Source organism: Labeo rohita, chromosome 19 (genome assembly GCF_022985175.1).
Source record: "Labeo rohita strain BAU-BD-2019 chromosome 19, IGBB_LRoh.1.0, whole genome shotgun sequence".
Taxonomy (NCBI): Eukaryota; Metazoa; Chordata; class Actinopteri; order Cypriniformes; family Cyprinidae; genus Labeo; species Labeo rohita.
The window spans coordinates 17,149,794-17,168,134 of record NC_066887.1 but is presented as its reverse complement, the minus strand read 5'-3'; the positions used below and the strand labels follow the sequence as shown (position 1 = coordinate 17,168,134).

The 18,341-nt window shown below is 35.7% G+C and overlaps 1 protein-coding gene across 2 annotated transcripts in view; it reads right to left on the bottom strand.

The window, feature by feature from the left end:
- Positions 1–1,022: 1,022 nt before the first annotated feature.
- Positions 1,023–18,341, bottom strand: part of cdk6 (cyclin-dependent kinase 6) — a 47,776-nt gene continuing 30,457 nt past the window's right edge. For both annotated transcript variants that reach the window (XM_051137008.1, XM_051137010.1), the window contains exons 5-8: positions 16,099–16,208; positions 7,026–7,076; positions 6,766–6,901; positions 1,023–6,477 (exon numbers count right to left, since the gene is read on the bottom strand). In XM_051137008.1, coding sequence (XP_050992965.1) covers positions 6,328–6,477; positions 6,766–6,901; positions 7,026–7,076; positions 16,099–16,208 — 447 coding nt within the window. In that variant the 3' untranslated portion in view covers positions 1,023–6,327. The remainder of the gene's footprint in view (positions 6,478–6,765; positions 6,902–7,025; positions 7,077–16,098; positions 16,209–18,341) is intronic.

Genomic DNA, 18,341 nt, shown 5'->3' with positions numbered 1-18,341 from the left:
GTTCTTTTGTCTAAAATGGATAGTCTGTCCAGACTCATCTACCCAGCCTTTTCTTTACCCATATCAACAAGAATGATTAAAGCAGTAAATAAGATGAATTTTAAATTTATCTGGAGGAATAAATGTCAGTACATACGAAAGGACGATATGGTTAAAAAGCATGAAGATTGGAGGGGGAGGGGTTTGGGTTATTATCCCAAGTGCAATCTTTAAGAAGCTGGGGGGAATACATTTCTTTTTACGTTGTGATTTTGAGTGTACACTGTAAAAAATAAAAAACACAATTTGTTGAGTCATCTTAAAATAATTTGTTACCCTGCTGCTTTAAAATTTTAAGTTCAGTCAACTTGAAATGTTAAGTTGTACTAAGTAACTACTTAGATATTTGTGTTTGCTAAATTTAACAGATGGGTAAGTAACCCATTCAGGTGCGATAAAGCTCCATTGTCGCCTGAAAGTACATTTTCACAAGTAATTACTTGTTTATAGAACCATAAACACAATATCACAGTCTCAATTGATCTGTAGTGCCAGATATGCTAGTAATATCGAGCTAATGATCCAGACCAATGTGAGCCAAAGCAACACCAAGACTCCTCAGACAGTTGATCTTAGGCCTGCTTTCATAAAAGCCCTAGAGAGACCCTAAGTTTGCAAAAAATGAAAGTATGAAAGCCCAAAATAAAAACTACTGAGGGAAGAAATTACAACACAAAGGGGGCAGGCTGTTTCTAAACAGAGAAGCCAATCCTGAGAGGAAGTCCCATGTTGTACATTCTTCTCTTTCCTACTACAGTACTTACAATAATGACTTGATATTCACTTAATGACTGTGGGATTTTATCATCATTTAAGATTTATAGACTATACTACTTTTTTAACAACGGCTGGGACCCAAGCTTTATCAAATTATACCCACTATTATATTTGAAGTTAAATAAAACAGTTATTCATATGTGGGAAGTTTCAGACTTAGGGAAGTGTTTTGTTCTCTCATCACAAAAGTCAATTTTACAACCCAGTTTTACACACTGGAATATTTATTTTACAAAAATATGAAAACGTCAGGCAGATACAGATATAAAACAAATGCAAAAGCAGCTTTTTTTCTCAATGGCAGCAAATTGGAATCTTTAGGTGGGCCAGTTTAATAAAACTCATACAGGAGCCAGAGCCTAAGACAAACATTAGCAGCAAAACCAGTCCAGAAAAACAAAAAAACAAAAACAAAGATACAAAATACTACCATATCTCATTCACCCATTTTCAAAGAAAAAATAACTAATATGGTCCTATAAGGGCACAATGACAAACACTCATTTCAATTTGGTTCTTGCAAAAATCATACAATTCTTTGCACTTTACTGACAATAGTAGCTCAACGAAATGAATTTATCAACAAAGCATCTGCTTTAAATGTAAGAATGTGCTGGTTTAACAAGAGAACATAGCTTAAAAGAGATTAATTTTAAACTGAATCTCAGTATTTCATCACAAAAGGAGATACATTCTACTTACTGTATGATCAACCATCATTACTGGACTAATCATGACTAGATGAACCAGACAAGGCAAAATTAATGTCACATGCACGTGATCTACAGTACATCCACATGCGGTTTCATTGCTTAAAACAAACAAAAATTATATAGATGCTAAAAGCAGAAGAATGCAAAATGATTTAGCAGTAGAATTACATAGTTAAACAAGACTTTCAATCAAAGTATTGATAAAAAAAAAAAAATAAAAAAAAAAGGTACAAATATTTTCATGTACACATTTTTCCACCCCCACATCTCACGACAAAGCTGACAACATAAAATGCAAAATAACAATTAAAATACACCACAGTTCGGGTGCTTACAAAAAAAAACAAAAAAAAAAACATCACTCTCCAGCCAATGTGGGAAAAAAGAAAACCCTGACCAACACCTCCCACTTCTTTCTAATCAATGTGCACAGTTAAAAGATTAAAAAAATGATTACATAAATCCATAAAACAAAGAGCAACAAATGCTAAGAAATTATAAGATATACATATTATGATTGTAAAATAAAGATACGTCATAAAACATCAGAAATCATTCCACTCGGTTTACCTGTTTTTTTTTTTTTTTTTTTAAAGAATAAGTAGAATGAACCAAATACACATGATGCAGTCTAAAGTGATATAACACTTGATTATCAATGAATAAAATATAATTAAGCTGCTGAAGAAAAAAAAAAAAAAAAAGAGTCATATTATAATGGTAATTAATTTTCATTACACAGTGTCTGTGCAGCAGCTGAACAGAATGAAAACATTGTGCACATTGATTAGAATACGTATTCACGGTGGATGATTTAGCATATTACATTACTGTGATTTAATGGATAGAATTTTCCAGCTTTATGATTTTTAAATTCAAAGTATTCTCTGTCTGGAGTACATTATAAATTATTTAAGTCATAATGGGAAAACATTATATCAAATGCAAAAATGGTAAAATATAATACAATTAAAATACAATAAAAAGAAACCAAAATATTATAACAGAATATTTAAAAAGACACTTTTATTGTTACTGTTCTCTTGGGAACAATTTTGCCTAATTGATTACAGTTGTTCACGTCCGCAGTGACATGAGGTGTAGCACCATTAGTTCATCACTGTCCAATAAAAATTTGTGTATTACATTGACAGAATGCCTTCAAAAGCATTACAGTCAACTAAAAACGATGAAATGTCAATAAATAAGGGAGCAAAACATTATGTACCAATGTCCAGCAATTTCAAGCAGTCTCAAAAGTAATTTGCTTAAAATGGTATCGGATTCAACGATTCAAATAGATTTTAAAAAACGACTAACTAGAGCAAATCATTTCAAACAACAAAACAGTTGAAAAAATCCACAAAAAAAGCATATTTTAGGGGAAAAGCACTGAGATGGGCAAATATCAAAGGTGCTATTTTTTTCAGCATGACATCACGCTAAAATTCAAAATTTCATCACTAACAAAAACGGGTCGTACATTCGAAAGCCTAACGTTTAGTACATTTAACACTATGAATTATTCACCAGACTAACCAAGCTTAAAAAACAGATTAGTTCTACACAAGACCCACAAACATAAAGGCATACAGTTACATTGGTTTACATTACTTGATATCTAATGCCCTCTGAAATCACCAAATCCAATCACAGACTTATTTGGAGGAGGGTAAAGCTGTGCCAGCGTAACGTCAGTTCAGTGGAGATTTTAAAAATGATGGCGTCATACATCAATCACAAACTCATTTGTTAGCTTGATGCATTGAGACAACAAACATCACAGAATATTTGTGAAATCAAAAACGTTAACAGTACAAAAGTTGCCGCACGACAGTGATCTAATACATAAAATATAATATTAATATTATTAATAATAATAATATTATATAAATAAAAGAAAACAAATGCTGAAATGACCATCTGCATCCATTCAGATTTATGGAAATGCAAGTGAACATAAATAACCCAATACTATTGTATCCGGAATAGCTTTGAGACCATAATCGATAAGGATTACTGTGAGATTAATGGTTAAGCTAAAACCTGAACCCTTGTTGAATCTAAAACTAGTCATAAATAGACCTGAGCATGGAATGCGACAGAATGACTTTACTGATCCTGAGAAAATGAATCAAGCATCAGTGCTTAAATGGATAGTTCACCCAAAAACGAACATTCTTTCAGCATTTTCTCACCCTCGTGTAGTGCTGGGCGGTTTGACCAAGAATCTGTTTTGCAGAACCACTGCATTTTAATCATAATCCAAACAAACATTCGACATGCGGCATGAGCAGTTTTTGATGCAAGTTAGAATGTATCATTTCAAAATTTAGAGCAAAAAAAAAAAAAAAGCTCTGACTTTAGCTTTGTGAAATTATGCTGCTTTGTTTATGAGAAACAAACATGTTTCCTCGTTACTGCTGTAAACAAAGCAGGCTGCGTTGATCTTATTCTTCAGAGAAACAAGCTCCACACCATCTTTAGTATACGGTCTTTAAACTTCCGTTTGGCATTGCTGTCTAAGAGTAATTTAGCTGATAAAATGGATTTATGTATTGTAGAGTTAAGTTATCATGAGCACTGTAATGTTTAAAGCAATTGTCTTAAATGTCGGTAGACCAGGAAGATTTTAAAACACGCGGTTCATTCATAAATCCGTCAGATCGCTGTGAAAAAACAACCGGAAGACAGAAGACGACACACGCAGCGCGAAAAGGGGCAGGGCTAAATACGGTCAATAAGGAGGTAAGATGAAAAGAAAAAATCAGTTAAACTTTTCTTTAGACCGTCAATTACCATCCTAGCTACATTCATATAAACCCCCAATTCAATATTTAGGACTTTTTTCAATATTTCACGCATGGTGAATTTGCTCTGTCTGCTATAGTATTTTCTCCTCGTTGCGTTCCTCTTCAACGTCTCAGGACTCTGTTAACGGCCGCTCAACGGACGTTTATTTGCCCAGTTAAAGAATTAATTGCGTGTTATTAACAGTTTTAAAAGTTTTCAAACCATTAGTCAGAACTGTATGCAGGTAACAGGGATCTCCTCTCAATTCACCACGCAGTTGTACTGGTGTTATGTTGTTTTTCATACCGTAATTAAAACCAGTTTACTACCCTCATGTCATTCCAAACCTCTGTGGAACACAAAAAGACATTTTGAGAAATGTCTCAGTGTTTGTTTTTGTCTATACAATGCAAGTCAAAGGTAACCAAAACTGGTTGGCTGCCACAAATCTTCAAAATACCTTCTTTTGTGGTCCACCAGAAGGTTTGGAGCAACATGAGGGTGAGTAAACGATGACAGAATCTTTATTTTTGGGTGAACTATGCCTTTAACTGTGTGAATGTTTTGTAGTACTAGTTACAGTGCCTGCCTATAGCTTCCTCATCCCTCATCAAACAGCTTCACCTGGATTTACCCGGTGAAATGCTAAATTGTGAAGCAGCGTCCTTCCTTCCATCCACTTGTTCGGCACTGAAAGCAACCCATTTAGCGGATATTAATCTATCCAGACAATTAAGTGAAAATGGAAATGGAAGGATGTAGAATTGCATGTACAGAAGGACCTGGACTTAATGAATTATGGGGTAATACGCTACTCTCCGAGCCTCGAACGAATCTCGCAACCTGACCTCGAACTTAACACTCGCCGACTCTATAGCTACTTTTACTAAACTTTCAAAACTACGTATTCCTGTTATCCTTCTCAGCTTGCATCTGCTCTAAATCAACCCTAAAGTCAACATGCGACCCCGCGCGGGTCATCCTTCGGCTACGTTGCGGCACTAAATCCCTGACGACAGGGTGCAGACTGTTTGGTGTACGTATCGACGAGTTTTCTACAACAACCTACACCTTCAAGTTCACTATAAGTAAGACATGCCAAAAAAATGTCAACAATCAACACTGACATAATAAAATAAGTGAGCAGGATGTGGAATTTATATTGAAGAAAAAAAAAAAACAAGTACATTATAATAATGTCATGGAAATATGGTGTTAAATAGTGCTTCGGAGCATTTGGGAGCTTTGTCCTGGACGATTCAAATGACACCAGGATGCTGTGAAGAAATGCCATATTAAATAGAGCACTAAATGATTCTGCGTGTCTGTGGTTATGCAGTCTGTCATCAAAGCAAAAAGTCAGATGAGGAGACGTGTCCACACTCTCCTGATGAAACTGCAGAGTAACAACGTGGCAGAAAACAATTCAGAAATCCTCCTGGATTGTGACTAAGAGGACTTCGAAAGTGTGAGCTCAAAAAAAACAACAAAAAAAATGAAGTGAATTTGCGATTATATCTTAAAGTGTAAAATAAGAGGTTCCGTTCAACGGGCCTGAATTGGCAGTAGTTGTGGTTCTACATTTGCTTAATCCAAGTGAGACTGACACGGCCCCACGTAAGACCTTGCTGTTTCAAGGCAGTGATGTGCAGCTAAGACTCAGTTTAGACCTGTACATTGCATTTATGCAAACAGACGGACGATCCCTGGCAGTGTTATGGTGCGGCTTCAGATCCGAGAAGCACATTTTCCTCTGAGCAGACAAACTTCCTTTGAGGAAGGTGGGTGGGAGACGAGAGCAGCTTCTGATATTGTTAAACATGTAATTCCAGGCAGCATGTTGTTGATCTGTATTAGCTGGCAGTAGTGAGGGCAAAGACAAAACACCATCGACCAATAGTTGCGGCGATATTTTTCAAAGCAGCATGTGACGAGATGCTATGGAAGACTAGTTCATAGGGGTACTGGATGGGCGTCTTTGTCTACAGTGGGAAACCATGTCTTTTCAAGCAGCTCTCTCCTCCAGGGAGGGCTTTTTGCTGGGGAAGGGTTGGGCGTACAGACTCTTGCTGGTGCTGTCGAGACTCTGGAAGTATGGGTGAGACAGTGCATCGTAAGCTGATATCCTTCTGGAGGGGTTAAATGACAGGAAACGCTGTGCAGGGAGGAAACAAGAAGAGAAAACAATAAGTAAGCAGTCTATGGTGCTATTATTAAAAGAAAAACAATCATGTGCTATTTTTGTCACTTATATTTACTGTGCAAGCCAATACCATTTTAAGGCATTATTGCATCCCCAAAAATAAGAAAAATCTATTGAATTTATGCAAATACAATAATTTAGTTTAAGATAACACAATGGCAGTTTATTCTATGGTTTCATAGTGTGAATCTGCAATACAAGACATTTAAAATATCCTCAGTGTTGATATCTGCTGCTTACAAGTAAAAGTGATTTGCCCAGCTCATCCATGTCAGGCACCAGGTCCTCTATGGGTTGGGGAGGGCGAGGGGAAAAGGCACTCTGTGGCAAGCCCACTTCCTGTGGCCAGTCCTCTGGAGAAGGGACCCCCACCACACTGGAATATTACAATCAAAACAATCAGTTATTGCAATTTTAATTACATCTCAATACAGTCTTATTACACAGTTCTAACAAGTTATTGTTGGAGTTACTAGACCATTGTAGTACTTCGTACTTACTCAAAAATCTTGCCTAACTGGTCAACATCAGAGTTTCCACGGAAAAGAGGGCTGAAGAAAGAGAAAGACTGTGATTAATTGCATGATTCATTTCACAGCAATAGACCTACATTTTTGTATTCACAATAAACTCACCAAAAAAAAAAAAAAAGGTTGATAAAATCAAATACGTTTAAATAAACAAATAAATGAATTAAGATAAATACATTTTAAAAATGTAAATAATACTGAAATTAACAAGTTAAAAAAGACGGAAGTAAATGAATTAAAATAAATAAAACTAAAGTAATATTGAACAAAAAATGAAACCAATCAATAATCTAAAAAAACAAAACAAAAAAAACAAAACAAAACTAAAACAATCCTGAGCATATAAAACAAATGAATAAGTCAAATCAATAAACTAAACTAAATAAATAAAACTAAAATATACTTAAGAAAATACAACTGAAATGAATAAATAAAACCAAAACTAAAATAGACTAAAACAAATGAATTAAATAAAACTAAAATAAAATGAAAAATAATTATAAAAAAATAAATAAATCAAAGATAAACCAAAAAAGACTAAAGTAAATGTATTTAAATAAATAAAACTAAAATAATCTTGAATAAAAAACTGAAAATCAATCAAGAAACTAAACTAAAACATAAAATAAATTAAAATAAAAATAAAACCAAAACTAAAATAGACTAAAACAAATGAATGAAATAATACTAAAATCATCTTAAATAAATTAAAAAATAAATAAATGACAATAAATGAAACATAGACCAAAACAGACTAAAGTAAATTAATTAAAATAAATAAAACTAAAATAATCTTGAATAAAAAATATCAAATCAATAAACTAAAGCAAAAAAAACTAAACTTAAAATGAATAAAAATAAATAAAACTAAACTAAAATAAACAAAACTCAAATAGATTAAAACAAATGAGTTCAATAAAACTAAAATAATTCTGAATAAAAATAAAATAAATACCAAAACGGACTAAAACAAATCAGTTAAATGAAACTAAAATCTTGAATAAATAAAACAAATCAATCCATAAACTAATAATAAATAAATAAAGCCAAGATTAATAATCCTGAATAAATAAATGAATAAACTAAAATAAATATATATAAAAAATCGTTAACACTTTACAATAAGATGTCATTTTTAAACATTAGTTATTGTATTGGTAGTGGTATTAATCTTTGGTAATGTTATTTTTAAAAAATACAGTTGTTCATTGTTTGTTCATGTTAGTTCCCAGTGCATTAATGTTACCAAACACAACTTGGGATTTTAATAATGCATAAGTACATTGAAATTAACATTTACTAAAATTCATAAATGCTGTACAAGTATTGTTCATTATTAGTTCATGTTAACTAATGTAGTTAACTAATGTTAATCAACCTTATTGTAATGTGTCACAAAAAAAATCAATTAATTAATCAAATCAATCAATCCCTTAACATGCATATGCAAGACTGCAGGGACCGTCATAAAACAAAGGTTGTGTGTTTATATGTACACTCTTAATTCTGCAAAAATCATGAACAGTCTCCTGCCTGTCTTCTAGAAGTGAAAAAGGCAAAGAGAAAGAAAATCCTTATAGGTTTCACTGTACAAAGAAGGCCCTAAAGCCACATAAGAGACATTGGTCCACTGTATATGCGTTGTTTCCTGGCCAGCCTGAGGCTGAGAAGATCTGAGGGCTTTTTCAGCACATGCTGGAGTCCACCCGCCTGGACCGCTGCTGGTGCCTGTGGCTTCAGGCCAGTCAGGACACCCGTGGGCGGGCATGCTTCCCTTGGCATGCACACAAATTCCAAGAGCCACAAGCACAGGGCTCAGTCTCCAAAACACACCACACAGAGTAAAAGAGAGAGAAAAAGCTATTTATCCCTGCCGTCTGCTTTCACTCTCCACATACCTCTATGTGAGAGAGCAAAAAATGAACCGTGTGAAAGAACAGAACAGAAGCATGGAAATAAAGATATATGTGATTTGTGAACTATAATAAGCTCACTATCAAAGCCTTAGGTCTGCAAAAACCACCGCTTGTAATTGCCCTGCCACCACCAGATGTCGCCCAACAGCAAGACAAGCAGCAGGCGCTCTTTCTCCACAACCACACAGAGCATCAAACTTGATCTCAACTGTAATCAGACAAAGGGCCAGAACTGAGCACGTGCACGTTTCCTTATGCCTCCGCGATGTTCAAACACACTCCACACTAATTTAAAGATTAGTAAGAAACAGACAGACAAAAGTCTGCATATTTTTCAGAAAGAATGTGACGTGCAATTCACCAACTTACAGCTTCTATACAGAGGCGTCTTTGTATGGTTGAGATGCTCAACATTCTTTGCAGGTGAGACGGACATGTCGGATGTTCCCGACCCCTTTCACTTTGAACCCGCTTGTCAAAAAGAAAATTGTCATTATCGTGCCTTTCACATAACGCATTAACTGCCGAAGCCCTCAAAGGCAAAGTCGATCCCAAGCAATTAAAGGGATAGTTCAGGCAGAAATGAAAATTACGCACACATAAGCCATCCTAGGTGTATATGGCTTTACTCTTTCAAATGAATACAATCAGAGTCTTATTAAAAAATGTTCTGGCTCTTCCGAGATTTATAACGCGAGTGAATGGCTGTTGAGATTTTGAAGTCCAATAAAGTGCATCCATCCATCATAAAGTAACTCCGCACAGCTCTGGTGTGTTAATAAAGGCCTTCTGAAGTGAATCGATGCATGAGTGTAATAAACACATCCATATTTGAAACTTACTTAACTGCTAACTGTCACACGCACGCTCGCGAAAGAGTGGCGTCCAGCGGATGACGTAGGCGTCACTTTTGGACGTGCTGGGTCCTTCATTGCTTCTAGTTGTTTGCATTATGCGTTGCATTTAATGGTTTCCATGCATTTGCAAAAGTCATTTTATATAAATGTATACTTTCATAGATATTTTGGAGCACCAAACCCCACCCCTACCCTAAACCTACCCATTTCTAAACAATATAAAACACAACAGGCAAATAAAAGTACAGTGACACATATTTATTGCAAAAACTGACCATAGAAAGCAGTACAGAAGTATTATAAACAAGTCGCGTTGCCGTTGCATTCCAACTCCTCCGAAATCTTTATGTGAGGAACAGAGTAAATCATAAGGTTTTAATCACAATCGGTCACGAGCCAATGGCATTTCACAACCAAAGCTGATGTAATGCTTCTTCTGGCGGTAGTTTTTAAATTTGTGCTGCACAGACTACACACAGGTTGAGCTGTACGGTGGATAGAAAAGGTGATCTCTTCTATTCCTAAAACACATCGATTTGCTTCAGAAGACCTTTATTAACACCCCAGAGCCAACTTTTTATGATGGATGGATGCACTTTATTGGACTTCTATTGGACTACTGAATATCATCAGCCATTCACTGCAATTATAATGCTTGAAAGAGCTAGGACATTTTTTAATGTAACTCCAATTAAATTCATCTGAAAGAATAAAGTCATCTAGGATGGCTTGAGGGAGAGTAAATCATGGGGTAATTTTCATTTTTGGGTGAACTATCCCTTTAAATCAGACAAAAGCAGTTCTATTTCTAACAGCGAGCCGGAGGAAAGATCTCACCTTAAAGCAGTGTCATGCCAAAACAAGTATGGCTGAAAATCTCTAAAGCACATTCTGCCTTCCCTTGGGCTACTTGTTAGTCTGAATGAATTAGTGGCTTTTTGCACAAGGCAGACATTATGCCAGGGCAGAGGCTTCCTGAGTGAGTGGGCACAGGCAGGCACACACCAGGCCAGTACACGCAGTTGAGTCACGCTCCAAGTGCCAGTGTCTCTATCCACATTCCACCCGCGCGACCTCCGGAATGCATCGGTGTATCTGAAACGATGAACACTGGCTCGCCAGAAAAGGTGCGCGCCAATGACGAATAATAGTGTCTGCGATACAGAAAACGAAAACTTGAGTTTTAAAACACACGTGCAAGATTCTTGGAAAAGCGCTCTGTGTGTTCATGTTGGTTTCAAATGGATGAAGGAAAACTTTTATAACATTTTAAAGAGAAACAGCAATTAAAATTAAAATTAAAAGTTACATCATTATTAAAGTAACTAATTACCAGGGAAAGTAACTATTGTGTTACTTTCTAAAACAAATGTTCATATATGGATGCCCACGATATTAAATAAGGTTATTTTAATAAAACATTGTACACTAATCTACACTATTTTAATGTTGCTTTGGGACAATGTGAGAGACACCTTCCAGGGGCTAAATATCACGTTATTGGTGTCACAAACAACTGAATACGTGCCTCACAGACATAGAAAGCTTGAAATGTCGACTTTTAAATGAAGGAAGTCACGTATGATATCAACGCAAGCTCCAGTTTTTCCTGTCTAAACGCATCTCTAATGTAATGACGCCCACGAGCGGCTCGCTTTTCAAATTTTAAACATCCACATGAGGCACGCAGATATATAGATAAATGGCCGTAAACAAACGTGAACATTCATCAAGGCTACTTTTCGTTTCTGGAAAGTTTGTGAGTTTATGAGTGCTGAACAGCCACTGATGCCCTGAAGCTCACATCTCCGAAAACACTGAAGCTAATTTTCAAATAGACATTATCTTTATTAACAAGCCGCATATTTGAAGTCTAAACAAGTACATTCTTGCCTAAAAAACTACATTCCATAACACAAAAACTGTATTATTTATAAAATGATGGTGGATTTGGGCATTCGCCATAAGAAATACTGCAAACGGAGTGATTCAAACGGTGAAATGTTTGGAGTGCTGTTATCACTAGAATATTGCACTCCTCTCAGCCAATCAGATTTAAGAACCAGAAAGAACTTGTATAAAAATATAAAATAAATATACACATTTGAGCTGCTCAATTATGGCAAGAATAATATTCACGATTATTTTGGTCAAAACTGAAATGATCTACCACAATTACTGATTTCAGAAACATTATGAATTTATTTTTTTAATGTTTTTTTCTTAAGTAGCACAGGTATATTTGCAGCAATAGTCAAAAATATATGGGACAAAATGATACATTTTTCAATATTTTCAAAAATCAATATGACATTAAGTAAAGATAATGTTCCATTAAGTTATTTTTAAATGTAAAATTCCTGCTGTAAAAATCATCAAAATGTAATTTTTGATTAGTAATATGCACTGCTAAGATCTTCATTTCGACAACTTTGAAGGCGATTTTCTGAATATTTTGATTTTTTTTTTTTACACCCTTAGATTCCAGATTTTCAAATAGTTGCATCTCGGACAAATATTTTCCTATCCTAGCAAAGCTTATTTATTCAGCTTTCAGAAGAAAATTACCCTCATGACTGGTTTTCTAGGGTCACATACTAACTAAAAAAAATAAAGAAAATTTAATGTAAATAGATAAGTAAATGAATGATAAATAATGTCAAAGTCAATACTTTAAAATAAATAACATAAAATAAAATAGATTAGTATAAATAAGATCAGCTGTAGCACTCTTCTACAACCTACTGAAAACATTTAGGGAGGGTAAATGTTCACTATAAGGAAAGGGTTGTGCTGGATTTAGAACATCATTCCAAAACAAAATATAGCAAAATAATCATTTTATTGTTGTTGTTTATATATTACAGGTATTATCTCCTATTTTTGTGAGAGCAGCTTCAGGTTGTGAAAACAAGGACCTGAAAGTCGCCGTGCATTGAGTCTTCACGCAATATGCTCAATCCTTGTAAAAGCGGAACGTCAAATGCACTTCATGTCATTTAGAAACACTGACTGATCACTACATCCTCTAAGAGATACAGATACAGACTTGCATGAAGTATATCTAAACTTTGTGCATTGTGAGCGATCTTTTATAAAACCCTCAACAAAACAACTGAGGCAAAACGTGTCAAAGGCCTACATTACACAATCCTCTCCAGTAAAAACGCTGTCCCTTTAACAGTTAAACTTCCATCTTAAACAAAGCCATACAATATGTTGCTAGCTGAGGCGCTCAACATCTTTATAACTCTCAGGTGAATCGAAAACCTCCATTACTGGAGTTGGCGCGTACAGCGCGGTGCACTTCTCAGACATCAGAGGAGAAACCTGGTCCCAGGTGCCCTTTAATCTGCAACAGGTGGCCTTTTAAAAAGCATTCTTAATCACCTGCAGGAGGAGAAAAGGTGTGCTGGTAGCAGCAATGAAAGCCCCCCCTTACCCTTCCACCCTCAGGCACTCGTGGAGGCTCGCCAGAAGCCCAACACAGTGGCTTTTTTATGGCACATGGCTTTAGAGAGTGGAAACCAAACACTTGAATGGATATAACTGCTGTTTTACGGTTTCTATAGTAATTAACAAACGCAAAGCCACTATTTAAAACACGTAGTTATGTGCACACAACTAATCATAACTTTCCTATCTCAAAGTTTCCTATAGGATTATTGTATTAAGCACTGAGTCAGCTAATGTTTATCTACCGTTCCTGTTAAGCAAACACCATCAATGAATGGCGGAAGGGGCGGACAGGTGGGCCCGTTAGAATGTGAAACACAGGATGTGTGTTAAAGTGTGTCCGCGCTCCTGTGTCTGCGCTTTCCATTACAAATCTCCCTCTTCATCCGATTATGCACTTGTTATGGCGCGTCAGGAGAGAAAAACATCGGCCCACGCAATCCCCCCCAGTGACAAGAGGAGGGGCCGTTAATTCAACATCATCAACGGGCAGAAATGGAATGCGTCAACAATGCAAATACACTTGTGAACTTTTTCAGACTCTTTTTGAAATCTTAAAATGCTTAAAAATCAGTTTAATGAGAAAAATTGCTTCACAGACTTCATCTAGAATTCCAATTAAATTACACATTTTAGGTAATATAATCAGACTTTTGGACTACTTTTAGATTACTTTTGAACTAACTTTTTGATTTAAATAGGATAATCTTATATCGTATCAGTTTAAAAACACAAAGAGAAAGAAAATATATTGCATTCCTTGTTATTAACAACATGAAGCGAATTAAACTTCAAACTGCATCAAAGTTTCCCAAACTGGGGTTTGTGAGTTTAATAAAAGATAGGGCTGTCATATTATTAATCACGATTAATCGCATCCGAAAGTATACACAAAGTTTCGTTAATTTATTATTATTATAATTTTTTTTTGACACGTTCAAGGTCACAGACTGAGATGGCAGAAAGCGCATCCTGCTAGCTTTCTTTAGTTTACAAAAGCGCAATGTTTTGTTGTTATTGTGAGTGCACACAAACAGAGTCTTTACAGATTCAAAAGATATATTACTTTTATCTGTATGGCCTTAAAATGAGTATTTTAAGTCCAAGTGATCGCACCGACACTTCCATCTATCATGCAGTAAGCGTGTTACTATTTTGCTTCCACACTCTGCACAGACACTTCAATAGCGCACATTTTTCTGTTAAAGGGGTCATGGGATGCCCATTTTCCACAAGTTGATATGATTCTTTAGGGTCTTAATGAAAAGTCTATAATATACCTTGGTTAAAAATTCTCAATGGTTGTGTAAAACAACACCCTTTTTACCTTGCCAAAATCAGCTCTGCAAAAATCATCTCATTCTGGTCGAGGCTGCTTTAAATGCAAATGAGCTCTGCTCACTCCGCCCCTCTCTTCTCTCTGTGGAGGGACGAGCCTGTTTACTTCAGCCGCATTTAGCCACTAAACTTGCTGACTACCACTTTATTAGGAAAGGCGATCGCAAAGATTCATTAAAAAATTATACTCACTTCTACTGTAAGTGAAGCTGGATCATGAATGATTCGCGCGAACATAGACGGATATTTGTAGATTGGGAGGTGCATTCCCTTCACAAACAAACGTAATCTACTGCATCTTCAGCTGCTCAGATGTCGGGAGTAAATGACGACCACTACGTTCATGATTACATCCAGCAACACAACACCTCAGATCGCTCAATCTGAGATATTCTTGTCTAACTTACATCCCTGCTCCGGCATCAAAACAAAAGAGGGCGGACTGTTACAGCTGATCTGAGGTAAAACGCTCATGTCAGTCAACTATCGTGGGAGCGGCGCCACAATGATAGGCATCTGAGAATGGCTCGATTTGAAAAAGAGGATATTATTTTTAAAGATTAATGAAAAACCACTGCATGGATTTTTATCATTATAGGGTGGATATGTACATTCACTGCCAACAATGTTAGTTGTAAAAGTGTAAAAGTGAACTTAGCATCCGATGACCCCTTTAATACATTGAAAATACATAAAAATACATACATAATACATAAAAAAAAAAAAAAAAATTAACTGTAGTCTGATTACAAGTATTTTAAAATGTAATTTAATCTAAACAAGTACTTCATTTTCAGAATCTGATCACATAATCCATATTACATGTAACTGGCTACTACCCAGCACTGGTCTCACCTCAGTATTCTCACTGAAATAAGAAATCTCTTTCAGAAAAAAAAAAAAATTATGGAGCAAATGTAATGAATCTTACGTTTTCTCTTTTTAGAGCTTAAATGATTTTAATGCACTGCAAGTTGGTGAAGTAGAAGCCACAAAGAAAGAACCGTTGAACCGTTAAATCCTGCTGTCACTGGATTGAGCAGCTTTAATAAATGTGTCAGTGTTGAGTTAAGCAGTTGGAAAGATTCGTTAAACCACACACAGATGAACGGATCAGGTCTGTAGTGCCTGTTACAACCACAGTGACAGTGACATTTTTTTTTTAAAGTCACTGTTTTAATAACCTCAGCCTCCTGCAAAAATGTGGTCAGGTACAGTATGGCATTTCTGATTTTTCTTATTTTGTTCTACCATACACATAAAACCACAAAATACAATATAAAAATGTATTTCAGAAAACTAATTCCACAAAAAGAATTATTTATAGACTCAAGGGAAGTCATAACTCTTGTTGCTTCCTGTGTGCTGGAATACACATGCAAGCAATCGAGTCATCCATGTTTGATTCATTTAACTGAGCATCACCCATCTGAATCCTCCATTTTACTTTGTTTTATAGTTACAGTGTACACTTACCGCCGTCTGAACATCTCAGCAAAGATGCAACCGACGCTCCACAGATCCACAGGAGTAGCATAGCTGGACTGAAGCAGCACCTCAGGAGCACGATACCATAACGTCACCACCTGCGCACACACACAAAAGTAATTACGAGAAAAATTAATACACCAGATGCTCTTATTGACATGGCCTTATTAGCCATTATAGGTGTAAACTGGTATTAGACATTGACTATTCCTTTAGGGGCCGTATTACATAATTGATTGGAATCAATTGTCCATACATCAGCACTTGTTCAGTCTATATTGCATTTCTACTTTTAAACCAAATGCCTTATACAGGCTCAGGAGCCCAGGCAGACTCAGTATGCAGGATACTGCTGTTAACAGCTACAGTAGGGAGAGCCTCCAGACGAAACTCAGTGACCCTGCTCCAGGGTGGACGGCTTCCAGGTGCTTTCCCTCCTCAGCGCTCTCTCGCTCTCCTCCCAGTAGGCTCAGGGCCCAGAAACCCCCGGCTTATCAGCCAAATCATTCAGGCCTATGTTTGTAAGCAAAGCCTGAAGCGTATATCAGTGACTCGTATCCTAAAACGTGCAGTGCTTGAGGGTATGCCAGAGGAACTGAAGGAAAGAAAAGGTCACCCTTATGGCAAAACACAATGAAACTGACATGAACTCTGTTTATTTCTTGGGTTATAAATATAAGATGCATAAAAAATGGGTTCGGTTGGATTCAGTTCGGTTCAAAATTAGATATTTCTATACTTGTCGTACCATATACAGCCGTAAGTGGTTTAACATCATATGCGACCCTGGACCACAAAACCAGTCTTTAGTAGCACAGGTGTATTTGTAGCAATAGCCAAAAATACAGTTTTATCCAAAAGTTTGGGAACCCCTTGCAGAATCTATGAAAATGTGAATCATTTTAGCAAAATAAGAGAGATCATACAAAATGCATGTTATTTTTTATAAAGTAGTATCCTGAGTAAGATATTTTACATAAAAGATGTTTACGTATAGTCCACAAGACCAAAAAAAAAGCTACAATTATTAAAATAACCCCCTTCAAAAGTTTGGGAACCCTTGGTTCTTAATACTGTGTGTGGTTACCTGGATGATCTACGATCTGGCCTGTTTTGTGATGAATCTCACACGGAGGACAATTGAGGAACTCAAACACAACTATAAAAAAGGTTCAAACATTCACTGATGCTTCAGAAGGAAACACGATGCATTAAGAGTCTGGAACATCATATTATGCAAATATGCAAAATATGCAAAACATATGCAAAAGATGCTGGAAAACTCAAGAATCTGGAAGACCTGGAGGCTTTTTCTGAAGAACAGTGCTCAGTTTAACTGTTCAGAACAAACAAGGGACTCATGAACAACTATCACAAAACAAAAGATCATCCAGGTAACCACACACAGTATTAAGAACCAAGGGTTCCCAAACTTTTGAAGTGGGTTATTTTAATAATTTTAGCTATTTTTTGGTCTTGTGGACTATATGTAAACACCTTTTTTGTGTAAAATATCTTACTCAAATACTAAATAAAAAAAAAAAAGACATGTATTTTGTATGATCTCTTTTATTTTGTTAAAATGATTCACATTTTTACAGATTCTGTAAGGGGTTTCCAAACTTTTGCATAAAGCTGTGCATTGTATGAGTCAAAATAATAGATTTTTATTTTATTTTAAGCCAAAAATCATTAGGATATTAAGCAAAGATCATGTTCCATGAAGATATTTTGTAAGTTTCCTATCGTAAAAATATATCAAAACGGAAGTTTTGATTAGTAATATGCATTGCTAAGAACTTTATTTGGACAACTTTAAAGACGATTTTCTCAATATTTAGATTTTTTTTGCACCCTCATATTCAAGATTCAAGATATTGTCCTATTCTAACAAACTATACATCAATGGAAACCTTATTTATTTAGCTTGATGTACCATTATGACTGGTTTTAGCATACCACAATGACAGCATACACAGCTTAATTTAACAGGATATTTTTACAGTGTATAGTTTGGTATGAGTGTACTAAACCCAATTTTGAATTAAAATGTTCTTTTAACATAACACCTTAGGGTCTTTCAGGTACGGTCAAACAGTTTTCTGGAAAAAAGGCCCAACAACTGACATAACAGTGAATCAATTCTAGACGATGACTAGACTGTCAGCCTGAACTGAATGCAAATCATTCTGATTCAGTATGTGAAACGTTCTAATTGTAAAAGCCAATGA